The sequence below is a fragment of the Platalea leucorodia genome (assembly GCF_965183815.1).
Source record: "Platalea leucorodia genome assembly, chromosome: W".
NCBI lineage: Eukaryota > Metazoa > Chordata > Aves > Pelecaniformes > Threskiornithidae > Platalea > Platalea leucorodia.
In genome coordinates, this window is record NC_138859.1 from 34,260,796 (window position 1) to 34,286,844 (window position 26,049).

The 26,049-nt window shown below is 56.4% G+C and overlaps 3 protein-coding genes across 3 annotated transcripts; all 3 read left to right on the forward strand.

Annotated features, from left to right (window-relative positions):
• Positions 1-6,126: 6,126 nt before the first annotated feature.
• On the forward strand, positions 6,127-8,246 carry LOC309601935 (adenosine 5'-monophosphoramidase HINT1-like; the record flags this gene model as incomplete). The annotated part of the gene is made up of 3 exons (XM_082335194.1): positions 6,127-6,366; positions 7,173-7,277; positions 8,082-8,246. Coding segments are annotated over 3 exons (510 nt in total), but the record flags the coding sequence as incomplete, so codon positions are not given.
• Positions 8,247-11,435: 3,189 nt separating this feature from the next.
• On the forward strand, positions 11,436-13,581 carry LOC309601936 (adenosine 5'-monophosphoramidase HINT1-like; the record flags this gene model as incomplete). Its single annotated transcript, XM_082335195.1, has 3 exons — positions 11,436-11,675; positions 12,508-12,612; positions 13,417-13,581. Coding segments are annotated over 3 exons (510 nt in total), but the record flags the coding sequence as incomplete, so codon positions are not given.
• A 3,176-nt stretch (positions 13,582-16,757) lies between these two features.
• LOC309601937 (adenosine 5'-monophosphoramidase HINT1-like) lies at positions 16,758-18,877 on the forward strand (the record flags this gene model as incomplete). Its single annotated transcript, XM_082335196.1, has 3 exons — positions 16,758-16,997; positions 17,804-17,908; positions 18,713-18,877. Coding segments are annotated over 3 exons (510 nt in total), but the record flags the coding sequence as incomplete, so codon positions are not given.
• Between the last annotated feature and the right edge of the window lie 7,172 nt (positions 18,878-26,049).

The window sequence follows — 26,049 nt, forward strand, 5'->3', positions numbered from 1 at the left end:
AAGCGCAAGGTCCTGCACCTGGGGAGGAACAACCCCATGCACCAGTATATGCTGGAGGCCGACCGGCTGGAAAGCAGCTTTGCAGAAAAGGACGTGGGGGGCTCCCGGTGGACACCAAGTTGAACGTGAGCCGACAACGTGCCCTTGCCGCAAAGAAGGCTAAGGATATCCTTGGCCCGATATAGAGGCAAGCAGGGTTTATATATGTTACAACACAGTTGTGTAGCCCAATCGAATTGCTCGCTGTCCCCGGGGGTGCAGGGCACCACAGACCACCCTTGGGCGGCTTTGGGGGCACCGCCTGTTTTTCTAAAAGCCTCCTACCCAGCTTAGCGCAAATCCTAGCTTGATCTGCCCTCCAGCCCTCGAGCCACCAGTGCCGAACACACGCTTTGTATTTTATTTTCTCCCAGGAGGCGTGCAGCTTAGAAACGTCTGCAATTGAAGCGGGGCTTTCAGGGAACAATTTCGAGCAGCTTCTGTTGGTTCTGCGAAACGTTCTGAAAAGTTAAGGCCTGGCCTGGCCTGGCCTGCCCTGCCCTGCCCTGGCAAAAGCAGTCGTTTGACTGGAGGGAGCAGCACCAAAAAGCCACAAGCACGTTTGGGGCGGACTCGATGCGGTAATAAATAACAATAAATAGTCCTTCTAGCTACAACAGCCTCTTCTGAGACCTCGTTGCCCGCCCACGGGGTCGCAGCACTACACGGCACAGATCCCTCCACCCCCAGGCCGGATCCCTCCGCGCCCCGAGGGCACGCAAACTCCCCGAGCCCCGGTAAGCACCAGGTCGGCGAGGGCGGACCCGCCGAGGGGGCGAGGACAAGCGAAAACGACAGACGAGACAGCCAGTCGAGACGCGGGATCGGCCGGCGGCGATCTGGCGGCCCAATGGGCGCCGCGGAGGGCCTGGCCGAGTGGAGGAAGCGCGGGGGCGACAAGGGGCGTTGTCGTGGCTGACGAGATTCTTGGGGCGCGGGCCGCCCGGCCCGGTGGCGCCGCTTCTGTCTTCGGAAAGGTCATCGGCAAGGCGCTTCCCCGCCAACGTCATCGACGAGGACGAGGAGGTAGCCGCGGCTTTGCTCTGTGCGCGGTTCCCTTTCCCTGCCCTCCCCTCCCGTCCCCTTCCCTTCCCCCCCTCGCCCCTCCCCCCGCGCTCGCAGGCACCCTGAGCCGAGGACCCGTTGCGCGGTGCCCGGGAGCGCGGCAGGGCGGGTGGCGGCGTTGCTGCGGGTGGCTGGAGGGAAGGAGGGAGGGAAGGAGGGACGGGGGACGGGCGGGGCCTTTCTGGGTTGTGGCGCTCTCTACTGCACCATCCCTAAAACATCGCGCTTCTTCGGTGCCCCCCCCTCCCCTTCCCCGGCTGCCGCGGCGCGTACTGGGTTGCTGGTGCTGTCCGGCTCGCCTCGGTTCCCAGCCCCACCGTGTCGTGCGTGCGCGCGCGCAGAGGAGGGCCTCTGACGGTAACGCACTTGGCGGCAGCCGCAGACGTTTGCCGCGTGATATCCCTTTGGCACCGCAAGTCGTGCAAAGTTTGCTGCTGCTGCTGCTGCCGAGGGGTGGGAGTGGTCCTGCCTCGTGTAGGAGGATAGTCTTGAAACCTTAGATTAAGCACACGCAGTCAGTCTCCTCGGGGCTTCCCGGTGTGCGTACGCACGCGCGTATGTATGTAAACAGCGAACGTCTGAGCAGTGACCGTAATGAGTTAATAGAAAGTACTAACATCGCGTAAGAGAAATCAGCGTTTCGGCTTGTGTTTGGGGTATCTGGTGATCTGCTTCTGTACGAGTTCAGTGGGGCATACTGATTTGCTGAAGCTATTACCTTTCTCTGAAGCCAATTGCGTTTTAACTGTTTTATACTCTTCCTCCAGCGCCTCGCGTTCCACGATCTTTCACCCCAAGCTCCGACGCTTGTCCTGGTCATGCCGAAGGAGCCAATTATCAGGTTATCTGAAGCAGAAGATTCTGGCGAATCTGTAAGTACCGTGGAAGCGTTCTGTACGCTAAACTGTACCTGTAATTAGTTCCGAATTTACTGGACTCTTTCCCATCCCCCCCTTTCCCCCTTGATAGGGCACAGTAGGCTGTTTGGGGTTTTCTGGCGCTATAATCCTTTGCCTCTAGCTTGCAACGGGATTGAGCTTTTTGACTAAAAGTAGTGATATAAAGCAATGCTCGTCCCTGGGTATGTACTTCTGGTGCAAAATGCGGTGTTGTTTTGGGGCGCAGTCTGATGCCTATTGTCATGGTTTGGAGTAAGAGCAGCAGTACTTCTAATGCGGAGAAGAGGGCTTGGGGTTTTTGGCAGGTCAGGGCTGAGGAAGGGCAAAGCTGGTTGAGAGGTGCCGGGTGCTTTGCTCTTAGCTCTGAAAGTCAAGTTCAAAGGCTTTGTCAACCCATGCAAAGACAGCCTAAAGTTTCTTTTCCGCCCGAATGGCTTATGTTGCCCGAAGGTATAATGGGGGCTTGAACCCGGAGACGAGCTTAGCTTCTGTGGCCGTTTTGTAGTCCGTTGCCGTCGAGCCTGAAAAAAATTGCGTGGCTCTTTCCCCCGCCCCCCCACAGTGTGCCTACTTGGTCTTTGTAGCTTTGCTTGGAAAATGTCAGTTGCAGGCGGACAGACAGTAATTTGAAGCGCAATGGTTGAATTGCTAGGAATTGGCGAACTGGTTTCTCTGGGTGGTTCTCTGCTCTCATGCCTTCCCTCCCTGCCCTCTCCCCTCTTTGCGTGTGGCTTTTGATTTTATTTATTTATGGTTTTGTACTTCCTTCTCCAGCTTCTTGGGCATCTAGTGATTGTTGGCAAGAAGCGTGCTGCTCACCTGGGCCTGACCAATGGATTCCGGACGGTTGCGGACGAAGGGCCCGAGGGTGGGCAGCCTGTCTGTCACGTACATCTACGTATTCTGGGTGGCCGTCAGTTGGGCTGGCCGCCTGGCTAAGATTTTTGCACCACAGGAGTTGCTGCACGTGTACAAATTGCCACCGAATGGATTTCGTCTGTTGCCCGTCAGTCTAGCCACTGTTGATGTCTAATTTTTTGTGACGTGTGCCTGTGGAAGGTAATAAAAGCTTTGAGCAGCAGTTGCACAATAAAGACTTAGCATGGGGATATCACCTCTGTCTGGTGCGTCTTACTGAGGGGAATAGTTCTGCAAGTTAAAACGGTGTCTCCCCGGAGTGTAAGTATGTGGAATGTTTCAGTCTGCTAACGGTGTTCTGTAGATAGATAGCGATTTGCCCAGTCACTTGAAGCGTGACGCTGGAACCGCTTGGCAGTCTCCTGCGTCTTGCAGGAAGCAGGCGCTTAGCTTTTTGGAAGTGGTACGCAAATGTACATAAAGCCAGCGTGGGCTGCTGCTAAAACTTTAGAAAATACTGTATGTGACGCTACAGGCGTGCCGTGCGAGGGTGGTTTCGGCACAGCGCAATGTGTTGGGAGCATCCAACTCCTGTTGGAGCGCTTTATCGATGGCCGTGTGATAAGGCCGCGTCGATATCCCTTTTCTGGTGAGGAGGGAGGCGGTAGGAGAAAACAGTCGCTCTGAGTGGCAGCTGTGGTGCTTCCATAGCACAGTGGAATAGCTCTCTCTGTCACTTTGGGTCAGCTGTCCTGGCTCTGTCCCCTCCCAACCTCTTGCCCACCCCCAGCTTACTGGACTTTGGGGGTGGGGTGGTTGGAGAGACAGCCTCCATGCTGTGGGAGCGCTGCTGAAACATGGGTGTGTTATCAACGCCCTTCTAGCTACAGCTCCAAAGCGCAGCACTATGAGGGCCGATATTTCCCTGCTGCCTGTGGATCTGGCAGGTGGATATTTCCAGAAGGAACTTTTTCATCCTCTTTTCTCCCCCTGTCCTGTGGAAGAGGGGCAGCTGGGTGGACCCTTGGCAGCCGGTCAAGAAGCATAGGATCGTTTAGGTTGGAAAAGACCTTTAAGATCATCGAGTCCAACCGTTAACCTAACGCTGCCAGGTCCACCACTCAACCGCGTCCCTGAGCACCACGTCTACACGTCTTTTAAATACCTCCAGGGATGGTAACTCAACCACTTGCCTCTGCGGCCTGCCCCAATGCTCGACAACCCTTTCGGTGAAGAAATTTTTCCTAATACCCAATCTAAACCTCCCCTGGCGCAACTTGGGGCCGTTTCCTCTCGTCCTATCGCTTGTTTCTTGGGAAAAGAGACCGAGCCCCACCTCGCTACGACCTCCTTTCAGGTAGTTGTAGAGAGCGATGAGGTCTCCCTGTACCGTTTAATACCGTTTAATATCTTCATCAATGACACAGCTAGTGGGATTGAGCGCGCCCTCTGCAAGTTTGCGGACGACGCTAAGCTGAGTGGTGCAGCTGATACTCTAGAGGGAAGGGATGCCATCCAGAGGGGCCTTGACGGGCTGGAGAAGTGGGCCCGTGCGATCCTCGTGAAGTTCCACAAGGCCAAGGGCAAGGTCCTGCGCCTGGGTCGGGGCAGTCCCCGATATCAGTACAGACTGGGTGATGAATGGGTTGAGAGCAGTCCTGCAGAGAAGGGCTCGGGGGTACCGGTGGACGAAAAATTGGATACGAGCTGGCAGTGTGCGCTTGCAGGCCAGAAAGCCAATCGAATCCTGGGCCGCGTAAACGGGAGTGTGGCCAGCAGGTCGAGGGAGGTGATTCTCCCCCTCTACTCCGCTCTCGTGAGAGCCCACCTGGAGTCCTGCGCCCAGCTCTGGGGTCCCCAGTACAAGACAGACGTGGACCTGTTAGAGCGGGTCCAGAGGAGGGCCACGAAAATGGTCAGAGGGCTGGAACACCTCTCCTATGACGAAAGGCTGAGGAGAAGAGAAGGCTCCGGGGAGACCTTATTGCGGCCTTTCAATACTTGAAGGGGGCTTATAAGAAAGATGGAGCAGCGGATAGTGTGTACCTAGCCTTCAGGAAGGCTTTTGACACCGTCTCCCGTAAGATCCTCGTAGAGAAGCTGATGAAGTAGGGGCTGGATGAGCGGACAGTGGGGTGGGTTGAAATCTGGCTGAACAGCTGGGCCCAGCGGGTGGTGATCAGTGGCATGAAGTCTAGTTGGAGGCCAGGAACGAGCGGTGGACCCCGGGGGTCAATGCTGGGCCCGATCCTGTTCAACATCCTAATTAACGATCCGGATGATGGGTAGGCAGGCAGACAGACAGACAGGCCCCTCAGCGAGTTTGCTGATGATACAAAACTGGGAGGAGCGGCTGATACACCAGGGGGTTGCGCTGCCGTCCAGAGGGCCCTCGACAGGCTGGAGAAACGGGCAGGCAGGAGCCTCGTGGGGTTCAACAAGGGGAAGCGCAAGGTCCTGCACCTGGGGAGGAACAACCCCATGCACCAGTATATGCTGGAGGCCGACCGGCTGGAAAGCAGCTTTGCAGAAAAGGACGTGGGGGGCTCCCGGTGGACACCAAGTTGAACGTGAGCCGACAACGTGCCCTTGCCGCAAAGAAGGCTAAGGATATCCTTGGCCCGATATAGAGGCAAGCAGGGTTTATATATGTTACAACACAGTTGTGTAGCCCAATCGAATTGCTCGCTGTCCCCGGGGGTGCAGGGCACCACAGACCACCCTTGGGCGGCTTTGGGGGCACCGCCTGTTTTTCTAAAAGCCTCCTACCCAGCTTAGCGCAAATCCTAGCTTGATCTGCCCTCCAGCCCTCGAGCCACCAGTGCCGAACACACGCTTTGTATTTTATTTTCTCCCAGGAGGCGTGCAGCTTAGAAACGTCTGCAATTGAAGCGGGGCTTTCAGGGAACAATTTCGAGCAGCTTCTGTTGGTTCTGCGAAACGTTCTGAAAAGTTAAGGCCTGGCCTGCCCTGCCCTGCCCTGCCCTGGCAAAAGCAGTCGTTTGACTGGAGGGAGCAGCACCAAAAAGCTACAAGCACGTTTGGGGCGGACTCGATGCGGTAATAAATAACAATAAATAGTCCTTCTAGCTACAACAGCCTCTTCTGAGACCTCGTTGCCCGCCCACGGGGTCGCAGCACTACACGGCACAGATCCCTCCACCCCCAGGCCGGATCCCTCCGCGCCCCGAGGGCACGCAAACTCCCCGAGCCCCGGTAAGCACCAGGTCGGCGAGGGCGGACCCGCCGAGGGGGCGAGGACAAGCGAAAACGACAGACGAGACAGCCAGTCGAGACGCGGGATCGGCCGGCGGCGATCTGGCGGCCCAATGGGCGCCGCGGAGGGCCTGGCCGAGTGGAGGAAGCGCGGGGGCGACAAGGGGCGTTGTCGTGGCTGACGAGATTCTCGGGGCGCGGGCCGCCCGGCCCGGTGGCGCCGCTTCTGTCTTCGGAAAGGTCATCGGCAAGGCGCTTCCCCGCCAACGTCATCGACGAGGACGAGGAGGTAGCCGCGGCTTTGCTCTGTGCGCGGTTCCCTTTCCCTGCCCTCCCCTCCCGTCCCCTTCCCTTCCCCCCCTCGCCCCTCCCCCCGCGCTCGCAGGCACCCTGAGCCGAGGACCCGTTGCGCGGTGCCCGGGAGCGCGGCAGGGCGGGTGGCGGCGTTGCTGCGGGTGGCTGGAGGGAAGGAGGGAGGGAAGGAGGGACGGGGGACGGGCGGGGCCTTTCTGGGTTGTGGCGCTCTCTACTGCACCATCCCTAAAACATCGCGCTTCTTCGGTGCCCCCCCCTCCCCTTCCCCGGCTGCCGCGGCGCGTACTGGGTTGCTGGTGCTGTCCGGCTCGCCTCGGTTCCCAGCCCCACCGTGTCGTGCGTGCGCGCGCGCAGAGGAGGGCCTCTGACGGTAACGCACTTGGCGGCAGCCGCAGACGTTTGCCGCGTGATATCCCTTTGGCACCGCAAGTCGTGCAAAGTTTGCTGCTGCTGCTGCTGCCGAGGGGTGGGAGTGGTCCTGCCTCGTGTAGGAGGATAGTCTTGAAACCTTAGATTAAGCACACGCAGTCAGTCTCCTCGGGGCTTCCCGGTGTGCGTACGCACGCGCGTATGTATGTAAACAGCGAACGTCTGAGCAGTGTCCGTAATGAGTTAATAGAAAGTACTAACATCGCGTAAGAGAAATCAGCGTTTCGGCTTGTGTTTGGGGTATCTGGTGATCTGCTTCTGTACGAGTTCAGTGGGGCATACTGATTTGCTGAAGCTATTACCTTTCTCTGAAGCCAATTGCGTTTTAACTGTTTTATACTCTTCCTCCAGCGCCTCGCGTTCCACGATCTTTCACCCCAAGCTCCGACGCTTGTCCTGGTCATGCCGAAGGAGCCAATTATCAGGTTATCTGAAGCAGAAGATTCTGGCGAATCTGTAAGTACCGTGGAAGCGTTCTGTACGCTAAACTGTACCTGTAATTAGTTCCGAATTTACTGGACTCTTTCCCATCCCCCCCTTTCCCCCTTGATAGGGCACAGTAGGCTGTTTGGGGTTTTCTGGCGCTATAATCCTTTGCCTCTAGCTTGCAACGGGATTGAGCTTTTTGACTAAAAGTAGTGATATAAAGCAATGCTTGTCCCTGGGTATGTACTTCTGGTGCAAAATGCGGTGTTGTTTTGGGGCGCAGTCTGATGCCTGTTGTCATGGTTTGGAGTAAGAGCAGCAGTACTTCTTCTAATGCGGAGAAGAGGGCTTGGGGTTTTTGGCAGGTCAGGGCTGAGGAAGGGCAAAGCTGGTTGAGAGGTGCCGGGTGCTTTGCTTTTAGCTCTGAAAGTCAAGTTCAAAGGCTTTGTCAACCCATGCAAAGACAGCCTAAAGTTTCTTTTCCGCCCGAATGGCTTATGTTGCCCAAAGGTATAATGGGGGCTTGAACCCGGAGACGAGCTTAGCTTCTGTGGCCGTTTTGTAGTCCGTTGCCGTCGAGCCTGAAAAAAATTGCGTGGCTCTTTCCCCCGCCCCCCCACAGTGTGCCTACTTGGTCTTTGTAGCTTTGCTTGGAAAATGTCAGTTGCAGGCGGACAGACAGTAATTTGAAGCGCAATGGTTGAATTGCTAGGAATTGGCACACTGGTTTCTCTGGGTGGTTCTCTGCTCTCATGCCTTCCCTCCCTGCCCTCTCCCCTCTTTGCGTGTGGCTTTTGATTTTATTTATTTATGGTTTTGTACTTCCTTCTCCAGCTTCTTGGGCATCTAGTGATTGTTGGCAAGAAGCGTGCTGCTCACCTGGGCCTGACCAATGGATTCCGGACGGTTGCGGACGAAGGGCCCGAGGGTGGGCAGCCTGTCTGTCACGTACATCTACGTATTCTGGGTGGCCGTCAGTTGGGCTGGCCGCCTGGCTAAGATTTTTGCACCACAGGAGTTGCTGCACGTGTACAAATCGCCACCGAATGGATTTCGTCTGTTGCCCGTCAGTCTAGCCACTGTTGATGTCTAATTTTTTGTGACGTGTGCCTGTGGAAGGTAATAAAAGCTTTGAGCAGCAGTTGCACAATAAAGACTTAGCATGGGGATATCACCTCTGTCTGGTGCGTCTTACTGAGGGGAATAGTTCTGCAAGTTAAAACGGTGTCTCCCCGGAGTGTAAGTATGTGGAATGTTTCAGTCTGCTAACAGTGTTCTGTAGATAGATAGCGATTTGCCCAGTCACTTGAAGCGTGACGCTGGAACCGCTTGGCAGTCTCCTGCGTCTTGCAGGAAGCAGGCGCTTAGCTTTTTGGAAGTGGTACGCAAATGTACATAAAGCCAGCGTGGGCTGCTGCTAAAACTTTAGAAAATACTGTATGTGACGCTACAGGCGTGCCGTGCGAGGGTGGTTTCGGCACAGCGCAATGTGTTGGGAGCATCCAACTCCTGTTGGAGCGCTTTATCGATGGCCGTGTGATAAGGCCGCGTCGATATCCCTTTTCTGGTGAGGAGGGAGGCGGTAGGAGAAAAGAGTCGCTCTGAGTGGCAGCTGTGGTGCTTCCATAGCACAGTGGAATAGCTCTCTCTGTCACTTTGGGTCAGCTGTCCTGGCTCTGTCCCCTCCCAACCTCTTGCCCACCCCCAGCTTACTGGACTTTGGGGGTGGGGTGGTTGGAGAGACAGCCTCCATGCTGTGGGAGCGCTGCTGAAACATGGGTGTGTTATCAACGCCCTTCTAGCTACAGCTCCAAAGCGCAGCACTATGAGGGCCGATATTTCCCTGCTGCCTGTGGATCTGGCAGGTGGATATTTCCAGAAGGAACTTTTTCATCCTCTTTTCTCCCCCTGTCCTGTGGAAGAGGGGCAGCTGGGTGGACCCTTGGCAGCCGGTCAAGAAGCATAGGATCGTTTAGGTTGGAAAAGACCTTTAAGATCATCGAGTCCAACCGTTAACCTAACGCTGCCAGGTCCACCACTCAACCACGTCCCTGAGCACCATGTCTACACGTCTTTTAAATACCTCCAGGGATGGTAACTCAACCACTTGCCTCTGCGGCCTGTCCCAATGCTCGACAACCCTTTCGGTGAAGAAATTTTTCCTAATACCCAATCTAAACCTCCCCTGGCGCAACTTGGGGCCGTTTCCTCTCGTCCTATCGCTTGTTACTTGGGAAAAGAGACCGAGCCCCACCTCGCTACGACCTCCTTTCAGGTAGTTGTAGAGAGCGATGAGGTCTCCCTGTACCGTTTAATACCGTTTAATATCTTCATCAATGACACAGCTAGTGGGATTGAGCGCGCCCTCTGCGAGGTTGCGGACGACGCCAAGCTGAGTGGTGCAGCTGATACTCTAGAGGGAAGGGATGCCATCCAGAGGGGCCTTGACGGGCTGGAGAAGTGGGCCCGTGCGATCCTCGTGAAGTTCCACAAGGCCAAGGGCAAGGTCCTGCGCCTGGGTCGGGGCAGTCCCCGATATCAGTACAGACTGGGTGATGAATGGGTTGAGAGCAGTCCTGCAGAGAAGGGCTCGGGGGTACCGGTGGACGAAAAATTGGATACGAGCTGGCAGTGTGCGCTTGCAGGCCAGAAAGCCAATCGAATCCTGGGCCGCGTAAACGGGAGCGTGGCCAGCAGGTCGAGGGAGGTGATTCTCCCCCTCTATTCCGCTCTCGTGAGAGCCCACCTGGAGTCCTGCGCCCAGCTCTGGGGTCCCCAGTACAAGACAGACGTGGACCTGTTAGAGCGGGTCCAGAGGAGGGCCACGAAAATGGTCAGAGGGCTGGAACACCTCTCCTATGACGAAAGGCTGAGGAGAAGAGAAGGCTCCGGGGAGACCTTATTGCGGCCTTTCAATACTTGAAGGGGGCTTATAAGAAAGATGGAGCAGCGGATAGTGTCTACCTAGGCTTCAGGAAGGCTTTTGACACCGTCTCCCGTAAGATCCTCGTAGAGAAGCTGATGAAGTAGGGGCTGGATGAGCGGACAGTGGGGTGGGTTGAAATCTGGCTGAACAGCTGGGCCCAGCGGGTGGTGATCAGTGGCATGAAGTCTAGTTGGAGGCCAGGAACGAGCGGTGGACCCCGGGGGTCAATGCTGGGCCCGATCCTGTTCAACATCCTAATTAACGATCCGGATGATGGGTAGGCAGGCAGACAGACAGACAGGCCCCTCAGCGAGTTTGCTGATGATACAAAACTGGGAGGAGCGGCTGATACACCAGGGGGTTGCGCTGCCGTCCAGAGGGCCCTCGACAGGCTGGAGAAACGGGCAGGCAGGAGCCTCGTGGGGTTCAACAAGGGGAAGCGCAAGGTCCTGCACCTGGGGAGGAACAACCCCATGCACCAGTATATGCTGGAGGCCGACCGGCTGGAAAGCAGCTTTGCAGAAAAGGACGTGGGGGGCTCCCGGTGGACACCAAGTTGAACGTGAGCCGACAACGTGCCCTTGCCGCAAAGAAGGCTAAGGATATCCTTGGCCCGATATAGAGGCAAGCAGGGTTTATATATGTTACAACACAGTTGTGTAGCCCAATCGAATTGCTCGCTGTCCCCGGGGGTGCAGGGCACCACAGACCACCCTTGGGCGGCTTTGGGGGCACCGCCTGTTTTTCTAAAAGCCTCCTACCCAGCTTAGCGCAAATCCTAGCTTGATCTGCCCTCCAGCCCTCGAGCCACCAGTGCCGAACACACGCTTTGTATTTTATTTTCTCCCAGGAGGCGTGCAGCTTAGAAACGTCTGCAATTGAAGCGGGGCTTTCAGGGAACAATTTCGAGCAGCTTCTGTTGGTTCTGCGAAACGTTCTGAAAAGTTAAGGCCTGGCCTGCCCTGCCCTGCCCTGCCCTGCCCTGGCAAAAGCAGTCGTTTGACTGGAGGGAGCAGCACCAAAAAGCCACAAGCACGTTTGGGGCGGACTCGATGCGGTAATAAATAACAATAGATAGTCCTTCTAGCTACAACAGCCTCTTCTGAGACCTCGTTGCCCGCCCACGGGGTCGCAGCACTACACGGCACAGATCCCTCCACCCCCAGGCCGGATCCCTCCGCGCCCCGAGGGCACGCAAACTCCCCGAGCCCCGGTAAGCACCAGGTCGGCGAGGGCGGACCCGCCGAGGGGGCGAGGACAAGCGAAAACGACAGACGAGACAGCCAGTCGAGACGCGGGATCGGCCGGCGGCGATCTGGCGGCCCAATGGGCGCCGCGGAGGGCCTGGCCGAGTGGAGGAAGCGCGGGGGCGACAAGGGGCGTTGTCGTGGCTGACGAGATTCTCGGGGCGCGGGCCGCCCGGCCCGGTGGCGCCGCTTCTGTCTTCGGAAAGGTCATCGGCAAGGCGCTTCCCCGCCAACGTCATCGACGAGGACAAGGAGGTAGCCGCGGCTTTGCTCTGTGCGCGGTTCCCTTTCCCTGCCCTCCCCTCCCGTCCCCTTCCCTTCCCCCCCTCGCCCCTCCCCCCGCGCTCGCAGGCACCCTGAGCCGAGGACCCGTTGCGCGGTGCCCGGGAGCGCGGCAGGGCGGGTGGCGGCGTTGCTGCGGGTGGCTGGAGGGAGGGAGGGAGGGAGGGAGGGAGGGAGGGAGGGAGGGAAGGAGGGACGGGGGACGGGCGGGGCCTTTCTGGGTTGTGGCGCTCTCTACTGCACCATCCCTAAAACATCGCGCTTCTTCGGTGCCCCCCCCCCCCCCCTTCCCCGGCTGCCGCGGCGCGTACTGGGTTGCTGGTGCTGTCCGGCTCGCCTCGGTTCCCAGCCCCACCGTGTCGTGCGTGCGCGCGCGCAGAGGAGGGCCTCTGACGGTAACGCACTTGGCGGCAGCCGCAGACGTTTGCCGCGTGATATCCCTTTGGCACCGCAAGTCGTGCAAAGTTTGCTGCTGCTGCTGCTGCCGAGGGGTGGGAGTGGTCCTGCCTCGTGTAGGAGGATAGTCTTGAAACCTTAGATTAAGCACACGCAGTCAATCTCCTCGGGGCTTCCCGGTGTGCGTACGCACGCGCGTATGTATGTAAACAGCGAACGTCTGAGCAGTGACCGTAATGAGTTAATAGAAAGTACTAACATCGCGTAAGAGAAATCAGCGTTTCGGCTTGTGTTTGGGGTATCTGGTGATCTGCTTCTGTACGAGTTCAGTGGGGCATACTGATTTGCTGAAGCTATTACCTTTCTCTGAAGCCAATTGCGTTTTAACTGTTTTATACTCTTCCTCCAGCGCCTCGCGTTCCACGATCTTTCACCCCAAGCTCCGACGCTTGTCCTGGTCATGCCGAAGGAGCCAATTATCAGGTTATCTGAAGCAGAAGATTCTGGCGAATCTGTAAGTACCGTGGAAGCGTTCTGTACGCTAAACTGTACCTGTAATTAGTTCCGAATTTACTGGACTCTTTCCCATCCCCCCCTTTCCCCCTTGATAGGGCACAGTAGGCTGTTTGGGGTTTTCTGGCGCTATAATCCTTTCCCTCTAGCTTGCAACGGGATTGAGCTTTTTGACTAAAAGTAGTGATATAAAGCAATGCTCGTCCCTGGGTATGTACTTCTGGTGCAAAATGCGGTGTTGTTTTGGGGCGCAGTCTGATGCCTGTTGTCATGGTTTGGAGTAAGAGCAGCAGTACTTCTTCTAATGCGGAGAAGAGGGCTTGGGGTTTTTGGCAGGTCAGGGCTGAGGAAGGGCAAAGCTGGTTGAGAGGTGCCGGGTGCTTTGCTTTTAGCTATGAAAGTCAAGTTCAAAGGCTTTGTCAACCCATGCAAAGACAGCCTAAAGTTTCTTTTCCACCCGAATGGCTTATGTTGCCCGAAGGTATAATGGGGGCTTGAACCCGGAGACGAGCTTAGCTTCTGTGGCCGTTTTGTAGTCTGTTGCCGTCGAGCCTGAAAAAAATTGCGTGGCTCTTTCCCCCGCCCCCCCCCAGTGTGCCTACTTGGTCTTTGTAGCTTTGCTTGGAAAATGTCAGTTGCAGGCGGACAGACAGTAATTTGAAGCGCAATGGTTGAATTGCTAGGAATTGGCACACTGGTTTCTCTGGGTGGTTCTCTGCTCTCATGCCTTCCCTCCCTGCCCTCTCCCCTCTTTGCGTGTGGCTTTTGATTTTATTTATTTATGGTTTTGTACTTCCTTCTCCAGCTTCTTGGGCATCTAGTGATTGTTGGCAAGAAGCGTGCTGCTCACCTGGGCCTGACCAATGGATTCCGGACGGTTGCGGACGAAGGGCCCGAGGGTGGGCAGCCTGTCTGTCACGTACATCTACGTATTCTGGGTGGCCGTCAGTTGGGCTGGCCGCCTGGCTAAGATTTTTGCACCACAGGAGTTGCTGCACGTGTACAAATCGCCACCGAATGGATTTCGTCTGTTGCCCGTCAGTCTAGCCACTGTTGATGTCTAATTTTTTGTGACGTGTGCCTGTGGAAGGTAATAAAAGCTTTGAGCAGCAGTTGCACAATAAAGACTTAGCATGGGGATATCACCTCTGTCTGGTGCGTCTTACTGAGGGGAATAGTTCTGCAAGTTAAAACGGTGTCTCCCCGGAGTGTAAGTATGTGGAATGTTTCAGTCTGCTAACGGTGTTCTGTAGATAGATAGCGATTTGCCCAGTCACTTGAAGCGTGACGCTGGAACCGCTTGGCAGTCTCCTGCGTCTTGCAGGAAGCAGGCGCTTAGCTTTTTGGAAGTGGTACGCAAATGTACATAAAGCCAGCGTGGGCTGCTGCTAAAACTTTAGAAAATACTGTATGTGACGCTACAGGCGTGCCGTGCGAGGGTGGTTTCGGCACAGCGCAATGTGTTGGGAGCATCCAACTCCTGTTGGAGCGCTTTATCGATGGCCGTGTGATAAGGCCGCGTCGATATCCCTTTTCTGGTGAGGAGGGAGGCGGTAGGAGAAAACAGTCGCTCTGAGTGGCAGCTGTGGTGCTTCCATAGCACAGTGGAATAGCTCTCTCTGTCACTTTGGGTCAGCTGTCCTGGCTCTGTCCCCTCCCAACCTCTTGCCCACCCCCAGCTTACTGGACTTTGGGGGTGGGGTGGTTGGAGAGACAGCCTCCATGCTGTGGGAGCGCTGCTGAAACATGGGTGTGTTATCAACGCCCTTCTAGCTACAGCTCCAAAGCGCAGCACTATGAGGGCCGATATTTCCCTGCTGCCTGTGGATCTGGCAGGTGGATATTTCCAGAAGGAACTTTTTCATCCTCTTTTCTCCCCCTGTCCTGTGGAAGAGGGGCAGCTGGGTGGACCCTTGGCAGCCGGTCAAGAAGCATAGGATCGTTTAGGTTGGAAAAGACCTTTAAGATCATCGAGTCCAACCGTTAACCTAACGCTGCCAGGTCCACCACTCAACCACGTCCCTGAGCTACACGTCTTTTAAATACCTCCAGGGATGGTAACTCAACCACTTGCCTCTGCGGCCTGTCCCAATGCTCGACAACCCTTTCGGTGAAGAAATTTTTCCTAATACGCAATCTAAACCTCCCCTGGCGCAACTTGGGGCCGTTTCCTCTCGTCCTATCGCTTGTTACTTGGGAAAAGAGACCGAGCCCCACCTCGCTACGACCTCCTTTCAGGTAGTTGTAGAGAGCGATGAGGTCTCCCTGTACCGTTTAATACCGTTTAATATCTTCATCAATGACATAGCTAGTGGGATTGAGCGCGCCCTCTGCGAGGTTGCGGACGACGCCAAGCTGAGTGGTGCAGCTGATACTCTAGAGGGAAGGGATGCCATCCAGAGGGGCCTTGACGGGCTGGAGAAGTGGGCCCGTGCGATCCTCGTGAAGTTCCACAAGGCCAAGGGCAAGGTCCTGCGCCTGGGTCGGGGCAGTCCCCGATATCAGTACAGACTGGGTGATGAATGGGTTGAGAGCAGTCCTGCAGAGAAGGGCTCGGGGGTACCGGTGGACGAAAAATTGGATACGAGCTGGCAGTGTGCGCTTGCAGGCCAGAAAGCCAATCGAATCCTGGGCCGCGTAAACAGGAGCGTGGCCAGCAGGTCGAGGGAGGTGATTCTCCCCCTCTACTCCGCTCTCGTGAGAGCCCACCTGGAGTCCTGCGCCCAGCTCTGGGGTCCCCAGTACAAGACAGACATGGACCTGTTAGAGCGGGTCCAGAGGAGGGCCACGAAAATGGTCAGAGGGCTGGAACACCTCTCCTATGACGAAAGGCTGAGGAGAAGAGAAGGCTCCGGGGAGACCTTATTGCGGCCTTTCAATACTTGAAGGGGGCTTATAAGAAAGATGGAGCAGCGGATAGTGTCTACCTAGGCTTCAGGAAGGCTTTTGACACCGTCTCCCGTAAGATCCTCGTAGAGAAGCTGATGAAGTAGGGGCTGGATGAGCGGACAGTGGGGTGGGTTGAAATCTGGCTGAACAGCTGGGCCCAGCGGGTGGTGATCAGTGGCATGAAGTCTAGTTGGAGGCCAGGAACGAGCGGTGGACCCCGGGGGTCAATGCTGGGCCCGATCCTGTTCAACATCCTAATTAACGATCCGGATGATGGGTAGGCAGGCAGACAGACAGACAGGCCCCTCAGCGAGTTTGCTGATGATACAAAACTGGGAGGAGCGGCTGATACACCAGGGGGTTGCGCTGCCGTCCAGAGGGCCCTCGACAGGCTGGAGAAACGGGCAGGCAGGAGCCTCGTGGGGTTCAACAAGGGGAAGCGCAAGGTCCTGCACCTGGGGAGGAACAACCCCATGCACCAGTATATGCTGGAGGCCGACCGGCTGGAAAGCAGCTTTGCAGAAAAGGACGTGGGGGGCTCCCGGTGGACACCAAGTTGAACGTGAGCCGACAACGTGCCCTTGCTGCAAAGAAGGCTAAGGATATCCTTGGCCCGATATAGAGGCAAGCAGGGTTTATATATGTTACAACACAGTTGTGTAGCCCAATCGAATTGCTCGCTGTCCCCGGGGGTGCAGGGCACCACAGACCACCCTTGGGCGGCTTTGGGGGCACCGCCTGTTTTTCTAAAAGCCTCCTACCCAGCTTAGCGCAAATCCTAGCTTGATCTGCCCTCCAGCCCTCGAGCCACCAGTGCCGAACACACGCTTTGTATTTTATTTTGTCCCAGGAGGCGTGCAGCTTAGAAACGTCTGCAATTGAAGCGGGGCTTTCAGGGAACAATTTCGAGCAGCTTCTGTTGGTTCTGCGAAACGTTCTGAAAAGTTAAGGCCTGGCCTGCCCTGCCCTGCCCTGCCCTGGCAAAAGCAGTCGTTTGACTGGAGGGAGCAGCACCAAAAAGCCACAAGCACGTTTGGGGCAGACTCGATGCGGTAATAAATAACAATAAATAGTCCTTCTAGCTACAACAGCCTCTTCTGAGACCTCGTTGCCCGCCCACGGGGTCGCAGCACTACACGGCACAGATCCCTCCACCCCCAGGCCGGATCCCTCCGCGCCCCGAGGGCACGCAAACTCCCCGAGCCCCGGTAAGCACCAGGTCGGCGAGGGCGGACCCGCCGAGGGGGCGAGGACAAGCGAAAACGACAGACGAGACAGCCAGTCGAGACGCGGGATCGGCCGGCGGCGATCTGGCGGCCCAATGGGCGCCGCGGAGGGCCTGGCCGAGTGGAGGAAGCGCGGGGGCGACAAGGGGCGTTGTCGTGGCTGACGAGATTCTTGGGGCGCGGGCCGCCCGGCCCGGTGGCGCCGCTTCTGTCTTCGGAAAGGTCATCGGCAAGGCGCTTCCCCGCCAACGTCATCGACGAGGACGAGGAGGTAGCCGCGGCTTTGCTCTGTGCGCGGTTCCCTTTCCCTGCCCTCCCCTCCCGTCCCCTTCCCTTCCCCCCCTCGCCCCTCCCCCCGCGCTCGCAGGCACCCTGAGTCGAGGACCCGTTGCGCGGTGCCCGGGAGCGCGGCAGGGCGGGTGGCGGCGTTGCTGCGGGTGGCTGGAGGGAAGGAGGGAGGGAAGGAGGGACGGGGGACGGGCGGGGCCTTTCTGGGTTGTGGCGCTCTCTACTGCACCATCCCTAAAACATCGCGCTTCTTCGGTGCCCCCCCCCCCCCTTCCCCGGCTGCCGCGGCGCGTACTGGGTTGCTGGTGCTGTCCGGCTCGCCTCGGTTCCCAGCCCCACCGTGTCGTGCGTGCGCGCGCGCAGAGGAGGGCCTCTGACGGTAACGCACTTGGCGGCAGCCGCAGACGTTTGCCGCGTGATATCCCTTTGGCACCGCAAGTCGTGCAAAGTTTGCTGCTGCTGCTGCTGCCGAGGGGTGGGAGTGGTCCTGCCTCGTGTAGGAGGATAGTCTTGAAACCTTAGATTAAGCACACGCAGTCAATCTCCTCGGGGCTTCCCGGTGTGCGTACGCACGCGCGTATGTATGTAAACAGCGAACGTCTGAGCAGTGACCGTAATGAGTTAATAGAAAGTACTAACATCGCGTAAGAGAAATCAGCGTTTCGGCTTGTGTTTGGGGTATCTGGTGATCTGCTTCTGTACGAGTTCAGTGGGGCATACTGATTTGCTGAAGCTATTACCTTTCTCTGAAGCCAATTGCGTTTTAACTGTTTTATACTCTTCCTCCAGCGCCTCGCGTTCCACGATCTTTCACCCCAAGCTCCGACGCTTGTCCTGGTCATGCCGAAGGAGCCAATTATCAGGTTATCTGAAGCAGAAGATTCTGGCGAATCTGTAAGTACCGTGGAAGCGTTCTGTACGCTAAACTGTACCTGTAATTAGTTCCGAATTTACTGGACTCTTTCCCATCCCCCCCTTTCCCTCTTGATAGGGCACAGTAGGCTGTTTGGGGTTTTCTGGCGCTATAATCCTTTGCCTCTAGCTTGCAACGGGATTGAGCTTTTTGACTAAAAGTAGTGATATAAAGCAATGCTCGTCCCTGGGTATGTACTTCTGGTGCAAAATGCGGTGTTGTTTTGGGGCGCAGTCTGATGCCTGTTGTCGTGGTTTGGAGTAAGAGCAGCAGTACTTCTTCTAATGCGGAGAAGAGGGCTTGGGGTTTTTGGCAGGTCAGGGCTGAGGAAGGGCAAAGCTGGTTGAGAGGTGCCGGGTGCTTTGCTCTTAGCTCTGAAAGTCAAGTTCAAAGGCTTTGTCAACCCATGCAAAGACAGCCTAAAGTTTCTTTTCCGCCCGAATGGCTTATGTTGCCCGAAGGTATAATGGGGGCTTGAACCCGGAGACGAGCTTAGCTTCTGTGGCTGTTTTGTAGTCCGTTGCCGTCGAGCCTGAAAAAAATTGCGTGGCTCTTTCCCCCGCCCCCCCCCAGTGTGCCTACTTGGTCTTTGTAGCTTTGCTTGGAAAATGTCAGTTGCAGGCGGACAGACAGTAATTTGAAGCGCAATGGTTGAATTGCTAGGAATTGGCGAACTGGTTTCTCTGGGTGGTTCTCTGCTCTCATGCCTTCCCTCCCTGCCCTCTCCCCTCTTTGCGTGTGGCTTTTGATTTTATTTATTTATGGTTTTGTACTTCCTTCTCCAGCTTCTTGGGCATCTAGTGATTGTTGGCAAGAAGCGTGCTGCTCACCTGGGCCTGACCAATGGATTCCGGACGGTTGCGGACGAAGGGCCCGAGGGTGGGCAGCCTGTCTGTCACGTACATCTACGTATTCTGGGTGGCCGTCAGTTGGGCTGGCCGCCTGGCTAAGATTTTTGCACCACAGGAGTTGCTGCACGTGTACAAATCGCCACCGAATGGATTTCGTCTGTTGCCCGTCAGTCTAGCCACTGTTGATGTCTAATTTTTTGTGACGTGTGCCTGTGGAAGGTAATAAAAGCTTTGAGCAGCAGTTGCACAATAAAGACTTAGCATGGGGATATCACCTCTGTCTGGTGCGTCTTACTGAGGGGAATAGTTCTGCAAGTTAAAACGGTGTCTCCCCGGAGTGTAAGTATGTGGAATGTTTCAGTCTGCTAACGGTGTTCTGTAGATAGATAGCGATTTGCCCAGTCACTTGAAGCGTGACGCTGGAACCGCTTGGCAGTCTCCTGCGTCTTGCAGGAAGCAGGCGCTTAGCTTTTTGGAAGTGGTACGCAAATGTACATAAAGCCAGCGTGGGCTGCTGCTAAAACTTTAGAAAATACTGTATGTGACGCTACAGGCGTGCCGTGCGAGGGTGGTTTCGGCACAGCGCAATGTGTTGGGAGCATCCAACTCCTGTTGGAGCGCTTTATCGATGGCCGTGTGATAAGGCCGCGTCGATATCCCTTTTCTGGTGAGGAGGGAGGTGGTAGGAGAAAACAATCGCTCTGAGTGGCAGCTGTGGTGCTTCCATAGCACAGTGGAATAGCTCTCTCTGTCACTTTGGGTCAGCTGTCCTGGCTCTGTCCCCTCCCAACCTCTTGCCCACCCCCAGCTTACTGGACTTTGGGGGTGGGGTGGTTGGAGAGACAGCCTCCATGCTGTGGGAGCGCTGCTGAAACATGGGTGTGTTATCAACGCCCTTCTAGCTACAGCTCCAAAGCGCAGCACTATGAGGGCCGATATTTCCCTGCTGCCTGTGGATCTGGCAGGTGGATATTTCCAGAAGGAACTTTTTCATCCTCTTTTCTCCCCCTGTCCTGTGGAAGAGGGGCAGCTGGGTGGACCCTTGGCAGCCGGTCAAGAAGCATAGGATCGTTTAGGTTGGAAAAGACCTTTAAGATCATCGAGTCCAACCGTTAACCTAACGCTGCCAGGTCCACCACTCAACCGCGTCCCTGAGCTACACGTCTTTTAAATACCTCCAGGGATGGTAACTCAACCACTTGCCTCTGCGGCCTGTCCCAATGCTCGACAACCCTTTCGGTGAAGAAATTTTTCCTAATACGCAATCTAAACCTCCCCTGGCGCAACTTGGGGCCGTTTCCTCTCGTCCTATCGCTTGTTACTTGGGAAAAGAGACCGACCCCCACCTCGCTACGACCTCCTTTCAGGTAGTTGTAGAGAGCGATGAGGTCTCCCTGTACCGTTTAATACCGTTTAATATCTTCATCAATGACATAGCTAGTGGGATTGAGCGCGCCCTCTGCGAGGTTGCGGACGACGCCAAGCTGACTGGTGCAGCTGATACTCTAGAGGGAAGGGATGCCATCCAGAGGGGCCTTGACGGGCTGGAGAAGTGGGCCCGTGCGATCCTCGTGAAGTTCCACAAGGCCAAGGGCAAGGTCCTGCGCCTGGGTCGGGGCAGTCCCCGATATCAGTACAGACTGGGTGATGAATGGGTTGAGAGCAGTCCTGCAGAGAAGGGCTCGGGGGTACCGGTGGACGAAAAATTGGATACGAGCTGGCAGTGTGCGCTTGCAGGCCAGAAAGCCAATCGAATCCTGGGCCGCGTAAACAGGAGCGTGGCCAGCAGGTCGAGGGAGGTGATTCTCCCCCTCTACTCCGCTCTCGTGAGAGCCCACCTGGAGTCCTGCGCCCAGCTCTGGGGTCCCCAGTACAAGACAGACATGGACCTGTTAGAGCGGGTCCAGAGGAGGGCCACGAAAATGGTCAGAGGGCTGGAACACCTCTCCTATGACGAAAGGCTGAGGAGAAGAGAAGGCTCCGGGGAGACCTTATTGCGGCCTTTCAATACTTGAAGGGGGCTTATAAGAAAGATGGAGCAGCGGATAGTGTCTACCTAGGCTTCAGGAAGGCTTTTGACACCGTCTCCCGTAAGATCCTCGTAGAGAAGCTGATGAAGTAGGGGCTGGATGAGCGGACAGTGGGGTGGGTTGAAATCTGGCTGAACAGCTGGGCCCAGCGGGTGGTGATCAGTGGCATGAAGTCTAGTTGGAGGCCAGGAACGAGCGGTGGACCCCGGGGGTCAATGCTGGGCCCGATCCTGTTCAACATCCTAATTAACGATCCGGATGATGGGTAGGCAGGCAGACAGACAGACAGGCCCCTCAGCGAGTTTGCTGATGATACAAAACTGGGAGGAGCGGCTGATACACCAGGGGGTTGCGCTGCCGTCCAGAGGGCCCTCGACAGGCTGGAGAAACGGGCAGGCAGGAGCCTCGTGGGGTTCAACAAGGGGAAGCGCAAGGTCCTGCACCTGGGGAGGAACAACCCCATGCACCAGTATATGCTGGAGGCCGACCGGCTGGAAAGCAGCTTTGCAGAAAAGGACGTGGGGGGCTCCCGGTGGACACCAAGTTGAACGTGAGCCGACAACGTGCCCTTGCTGCAAAGAAGGCTAAGGATATCCTTGGCCCGATATAGAGGCAAGCAGGGTTTATATATGTTACAACACAGTTGTGTAGCCCAATCGAATTGCTCGCTGTCCCCGGGGGTGCAGGGCACCACAGACCACCCTTGGGCGGCTTTGGGGGCACCGCCTGTTTTTCTAAAAGCCTCCTACCCAGCTTAGCGCAAATCCTAGCTTGATCTGCCCTCCAGCCCTCGAGCCACCAGTGCCGAACACACGCTTTGTATTTTATTTTCTCCCAGGAGGCGTGCAGCTTAGAAACGTCTGCAATTGAAGCGGGGCTTTCAGGGAACAATTTCGAGCAGCTTCTGTTGGTTCTGCGAAACGTTCTGAAAAGTTAAGGCCTGGCCTGCCCTGCCCTGCCCTGCCCTGGCAAAAGCAGTTGTTTGACTGGAGGGAGCAGCACCAAAAAGCCACAAGCACGTTTGGGGCGGACTCGATGCGGTAATAAATAACAATAAATAGTCCTTCTAGCTACAACAGCCTCTTCTGAGACCTCGTTGCCCGCCCACGGGGTCGCAGCACTACACGGCACAGATCCCTCCACCCCCAGGCCGGATCCCTCCGCGCCCCGAGGGCACGCAAACTCCCCGAGCCCCGGTAAGCACCAGGTCGGCGAGGGCGGACCCGCCGAGGGGGCGAGGACAAGCGAAAACGACAGACGAGACAGCCAGTCGAGACGCGGGATCGGCCGGCGGCGATCTGGCGGCCCAATGGGCGCCGCGGAGGGCCTGGCCGAGTGGAGGAAGCGCGGGGGCGACAAGGGGCGTTGTCGTGGCTGACGAGATTCTCGGGGCGCGGGCCGCCCGGCCCGGTGGCGCCGCTTCTGTCTTCGGAAAGGTCATCGGCAAGGCGCTTCCCCGCCAACGTCATCGACGAGGACGAGGAGGTAGCCGCGGCTTTGCTCTGTGCGCGGTTCCCTTTCCCTGCCCTCCCCTCCCGTCCCCTTCCCTTCCCCCCCTCGCCCCTCCCCCCGCGCTCGCAGGCACCCTGAGCCGAGGACCCGTTGCGCGGTGCCCGGGAGCGCGGCAGGGCGGGTGGCGGCGTTGCTGCGGGTGGCTGGAGGGAGGGAGGGAGGGAGGGAGGGAGGGAGGGAGGGAGGGAGGGAAGGAGGGACGGGGGACGGGCGGGGCCTTTCTGGGTTGTGGCGCTCTCTACTGCACCATCCCTAAAACATCGCGCTTCTTCGGTGCCCCCCCCCCCCCCCTTCCCCGGCTGCCGCGGCGCGTACTGGGTTGCTGGTGCTGTCCGGCTCGCCTCGGTTCCCAGCCCCACCGTGTCGTGCGTGCGCGCGCGCAGAGGAGGGCCTCTGACGGTAACGCACTTGGCGGCAGCCGCAGACGTTTGCCGCGTGATATCCCTTTGGCACCGCAAGTCGTGCAAAGTTTGCTGCTGCTGCTGCTGCCGAGGGGTGGGAGTGGTCCTGCCTCGTGTAGGAGGATAGTCTTGAAACCTTAGATTAAGCACACGCAGTCAGTCTCCTCGGGGCTTCCCGGTGTGCGTACGCACGCGCGTATGTATGTAAACAGCGAACGTCTGAGCAGTGACCGTAATGAGTTAATAGAAAGTACTAACATCGCGTAAGAGAAATCAGCGTTTCGGCTTGTGTTTGGGGTATCTGGTGATCTGCTTCTGTACGAGTTCAGTGGGGCATACTGATTTGCTGAAGCTATTACCTTTCTCTGAAGCCAATTGCGTTTTAACTGTTTTATACTCTTCCTCCAGCGCCTCGCGTTCCACGATCTTTCACCCCAAGCTCCGACGCTTGTCCTGGTCATGCCGAAGGAGCCAATTATCAGGTTATCTGAAGCAGAAGATTCTGGCGAATCTGTAAGTACCGTGGAAGCGTTCTGTACGCTAAACTGTACCTGTAATTAGTTCCGAATTTACTGGACTCTTTCCCATCCCCCCCTTTCCCTCTTGATAGGGCACAGTAGGCTGTTTGGGGTTTTCTGGCGCTATAATCCTTTGCCTCTAGCTTGCAACGGGATTGAGCTTTTTGACTAAAAGTAGTGATATAAAGCAATGCTCGTCCCTGGGTATGTACTTCTGGTGCAAAATGCGGTGTTGTTTTGGGGCGCAGTCTGATGCCTGTTGTCATGGTTTGGAGTAAGAGCAGCAGTACTTCTTCTAATGCGGAGAAGAGGGCTTGGGGTTTTTGGCAGGTCAGGGCTGAGGAAGGGCAAAGCTGGTTGAGAGGTGCCGGGTGCTTTGCTCTTAGCTCTGAAAGTCAAGTTCAAAGGCTTTGTCAACCCATGCAAAGACAGCCTAAAGTTTCTTTTCCGCCCGAATGGCTTATGTTGCCCGAAGGTATAATGGGGGCTTGAACCCGGAGACGAGCTTAGCTTCTGTGGCCATTTTGTAGTCCGTTGCCGTCGAGCCTGAAAAAAATTGCGTGGCTCTTTCCCCCGCCCCCCCCCAGTGTGCCTACTTGGTCTTTGTAGCTTTGCTTGGAAAATGTCAGTTGCAGGCGGACAGACAGTAATTTGAAGCGCAATGGTTGAATTGCTAGGAATTGGCGAACTGGTTTCTCTGGGTGGTTCTCTGCTCTCATGCCTTCCCTCCCTGCCCTCTCCCCTCTTTGCGTGTGGCTTTTGATTTTATTTATTTATGGTTTTGTACTTCCTTCTCCAGCTTCTTGGGCATCTAGTGATTGTTGGCAAGAAGCGTGCTGCTCACCTGGGCCTGACCAATGGATTCCGGACGGTTGCGGACGAAGGGCCCGAGGGTGGGCAGCCTGTCTGTCACGTACATCTACGTATTCTGGGTGGCCGTCAGTTGGGCTGGCCGCCTGGCTAAGATTTTTGCACCACAGGAGTTGCTGCACGTGTACAAATCGCCACCGAATGGATTTCGTCTGTTGCCCGTCAGTCTAGCCACTGTTGATGTCTAATTTTTTGTGACGTGTGCCTGTGGAAGGTAATAAAAGCTTTGAGCAGCAGTTGCACAATAAAGACTTAGCATGGGGATATCACCTCTGTCTGGTGCGTCTTACTGAGGGGAATAGTTCTGCAAGTTAAAATGGTGTCTCCCCGGAGTGTAAGTATGTGGAATGTTTCAGTCTGCTAACGGTGTTCTGTAGATAGATAGCGATTTGCCCAGTCACTTGAAGCGTGACGCTGGAACCGCTTGGCAGTCTCCTGCGTCTTGCAGGAAGCAGGCGCTTAGCTTTTTGGAAGTGGTACGCAAATGTACATAAAGCCAGCGTGGGCTGCTGCTAAAACTTTAGAAAATACTGTATGTGACGCTACAGGCGTGCCGTGCGAGGGTGGTTTCGGCACAGCGCAATGTGTTGGGAGCATCCAACTCCTGTTGGAGCGCTTTATCGATGGCCGTGTGATAAGGCCGCGTCGATATCCCTTTTCTGGTGAGGAGGGAGGTGGTAGGAGAAAACAGTCGCTCTGAGTGGCAGCTGTGGTGCTTCCATAGCACAGTGGAATAGCTCTCTCTGTCACTTTGGGTCAGCTGTCCTGGCTCTGTCCCCTCCCAACCTCTTGCCCACCCCCAGCTTACTGGACTTTGGGGGTGGGGTGGTTGGAGAGACAGCCTCCATGCTGTGGGAGCGCTGCTGAAACATGGGTGTGTTATCAACGCCCTTCTAGCTACAGCTCCAAAGCGCAGCACTATGAGGGCCGATATTTCCCTGCTGCCTGTGGATCTGGCAGGTGGATATTTCCAGAAGGAACTTTTTCATCCTCTTTTCTCCCCCTGTCCTGTGGAAGAGGGGCAGCTGGGTGGACCCTTGGCAGCCGGTCAAGAAGCATAGGATCGTTTAGGTTGGAAAAGACCTTTAAGATCATCGAGTCCAACCGTTAACCTAACGCTGCCAGGTCCACCACTCAACCACGTCCCTGAGCACCACATCTACACGTCTTTTAAATACCTCCAGGGATGGTAACTCAACCACTTCCCTCTGCGGCCTGTCCCAATGCTCGACAACCCTTTTGGTGAAGAAATTTTTCCTAATACCCAATCTAAACCTCCCCTGGCGCAACTTGGGGCCGTTTCCTCTCGTCCTATCGCTTGTTACTTGGGAAAAGAGACCGAGCCCCACCTCGCTACGACCTCCTTTCAGGTAGTTGTAGAGAGCGATGAGGTCTCCCTGTACCGTTTAATACCGTTTAATATCTTCATCAATGACATAGCTAGTGGGATTGAGCGCGCCCTCTGCGAGGTTGCGGACGACGCCAAGCTGAGTGGTGCAGCTGATACTCTAGAGGGAAGGGATGCCATCCAGAGGGGCCTTGACGGGCTGGAGAAGTGGGCCCGTGCGATCCTCGTGAAGTTCCACAAGGCCAAGGGCAAGGTCCTGCGCCTGGGTCGGGGCAGTCCCCGATATCAGTACAGACTGGGTGATGAATGGGTTGAGAGCAGTCCTGCAGAGAAGGGCTCGGGGGTACCGGTGGACGAAAAATTGGATACGAGCTGGCAGTGTGCGCTTGCAGGCCAGAAAGCCAATCGAATCCTGGGCCGCGTAAACAGGAGCGTGGCCAGCAGGTCGAGGGAGGTGATTCTCCCCCTCTACTCCGCTCTCGTGAGAGCCCACCTGGAGTCCTGCGCCCAGCTCTGGGGTCCCCAGTACAAGACAGACGTGGACCTGTTAGAGCGGGTCCAGAGGAGGGCCACGAAAATGGTCAGAGGGCTG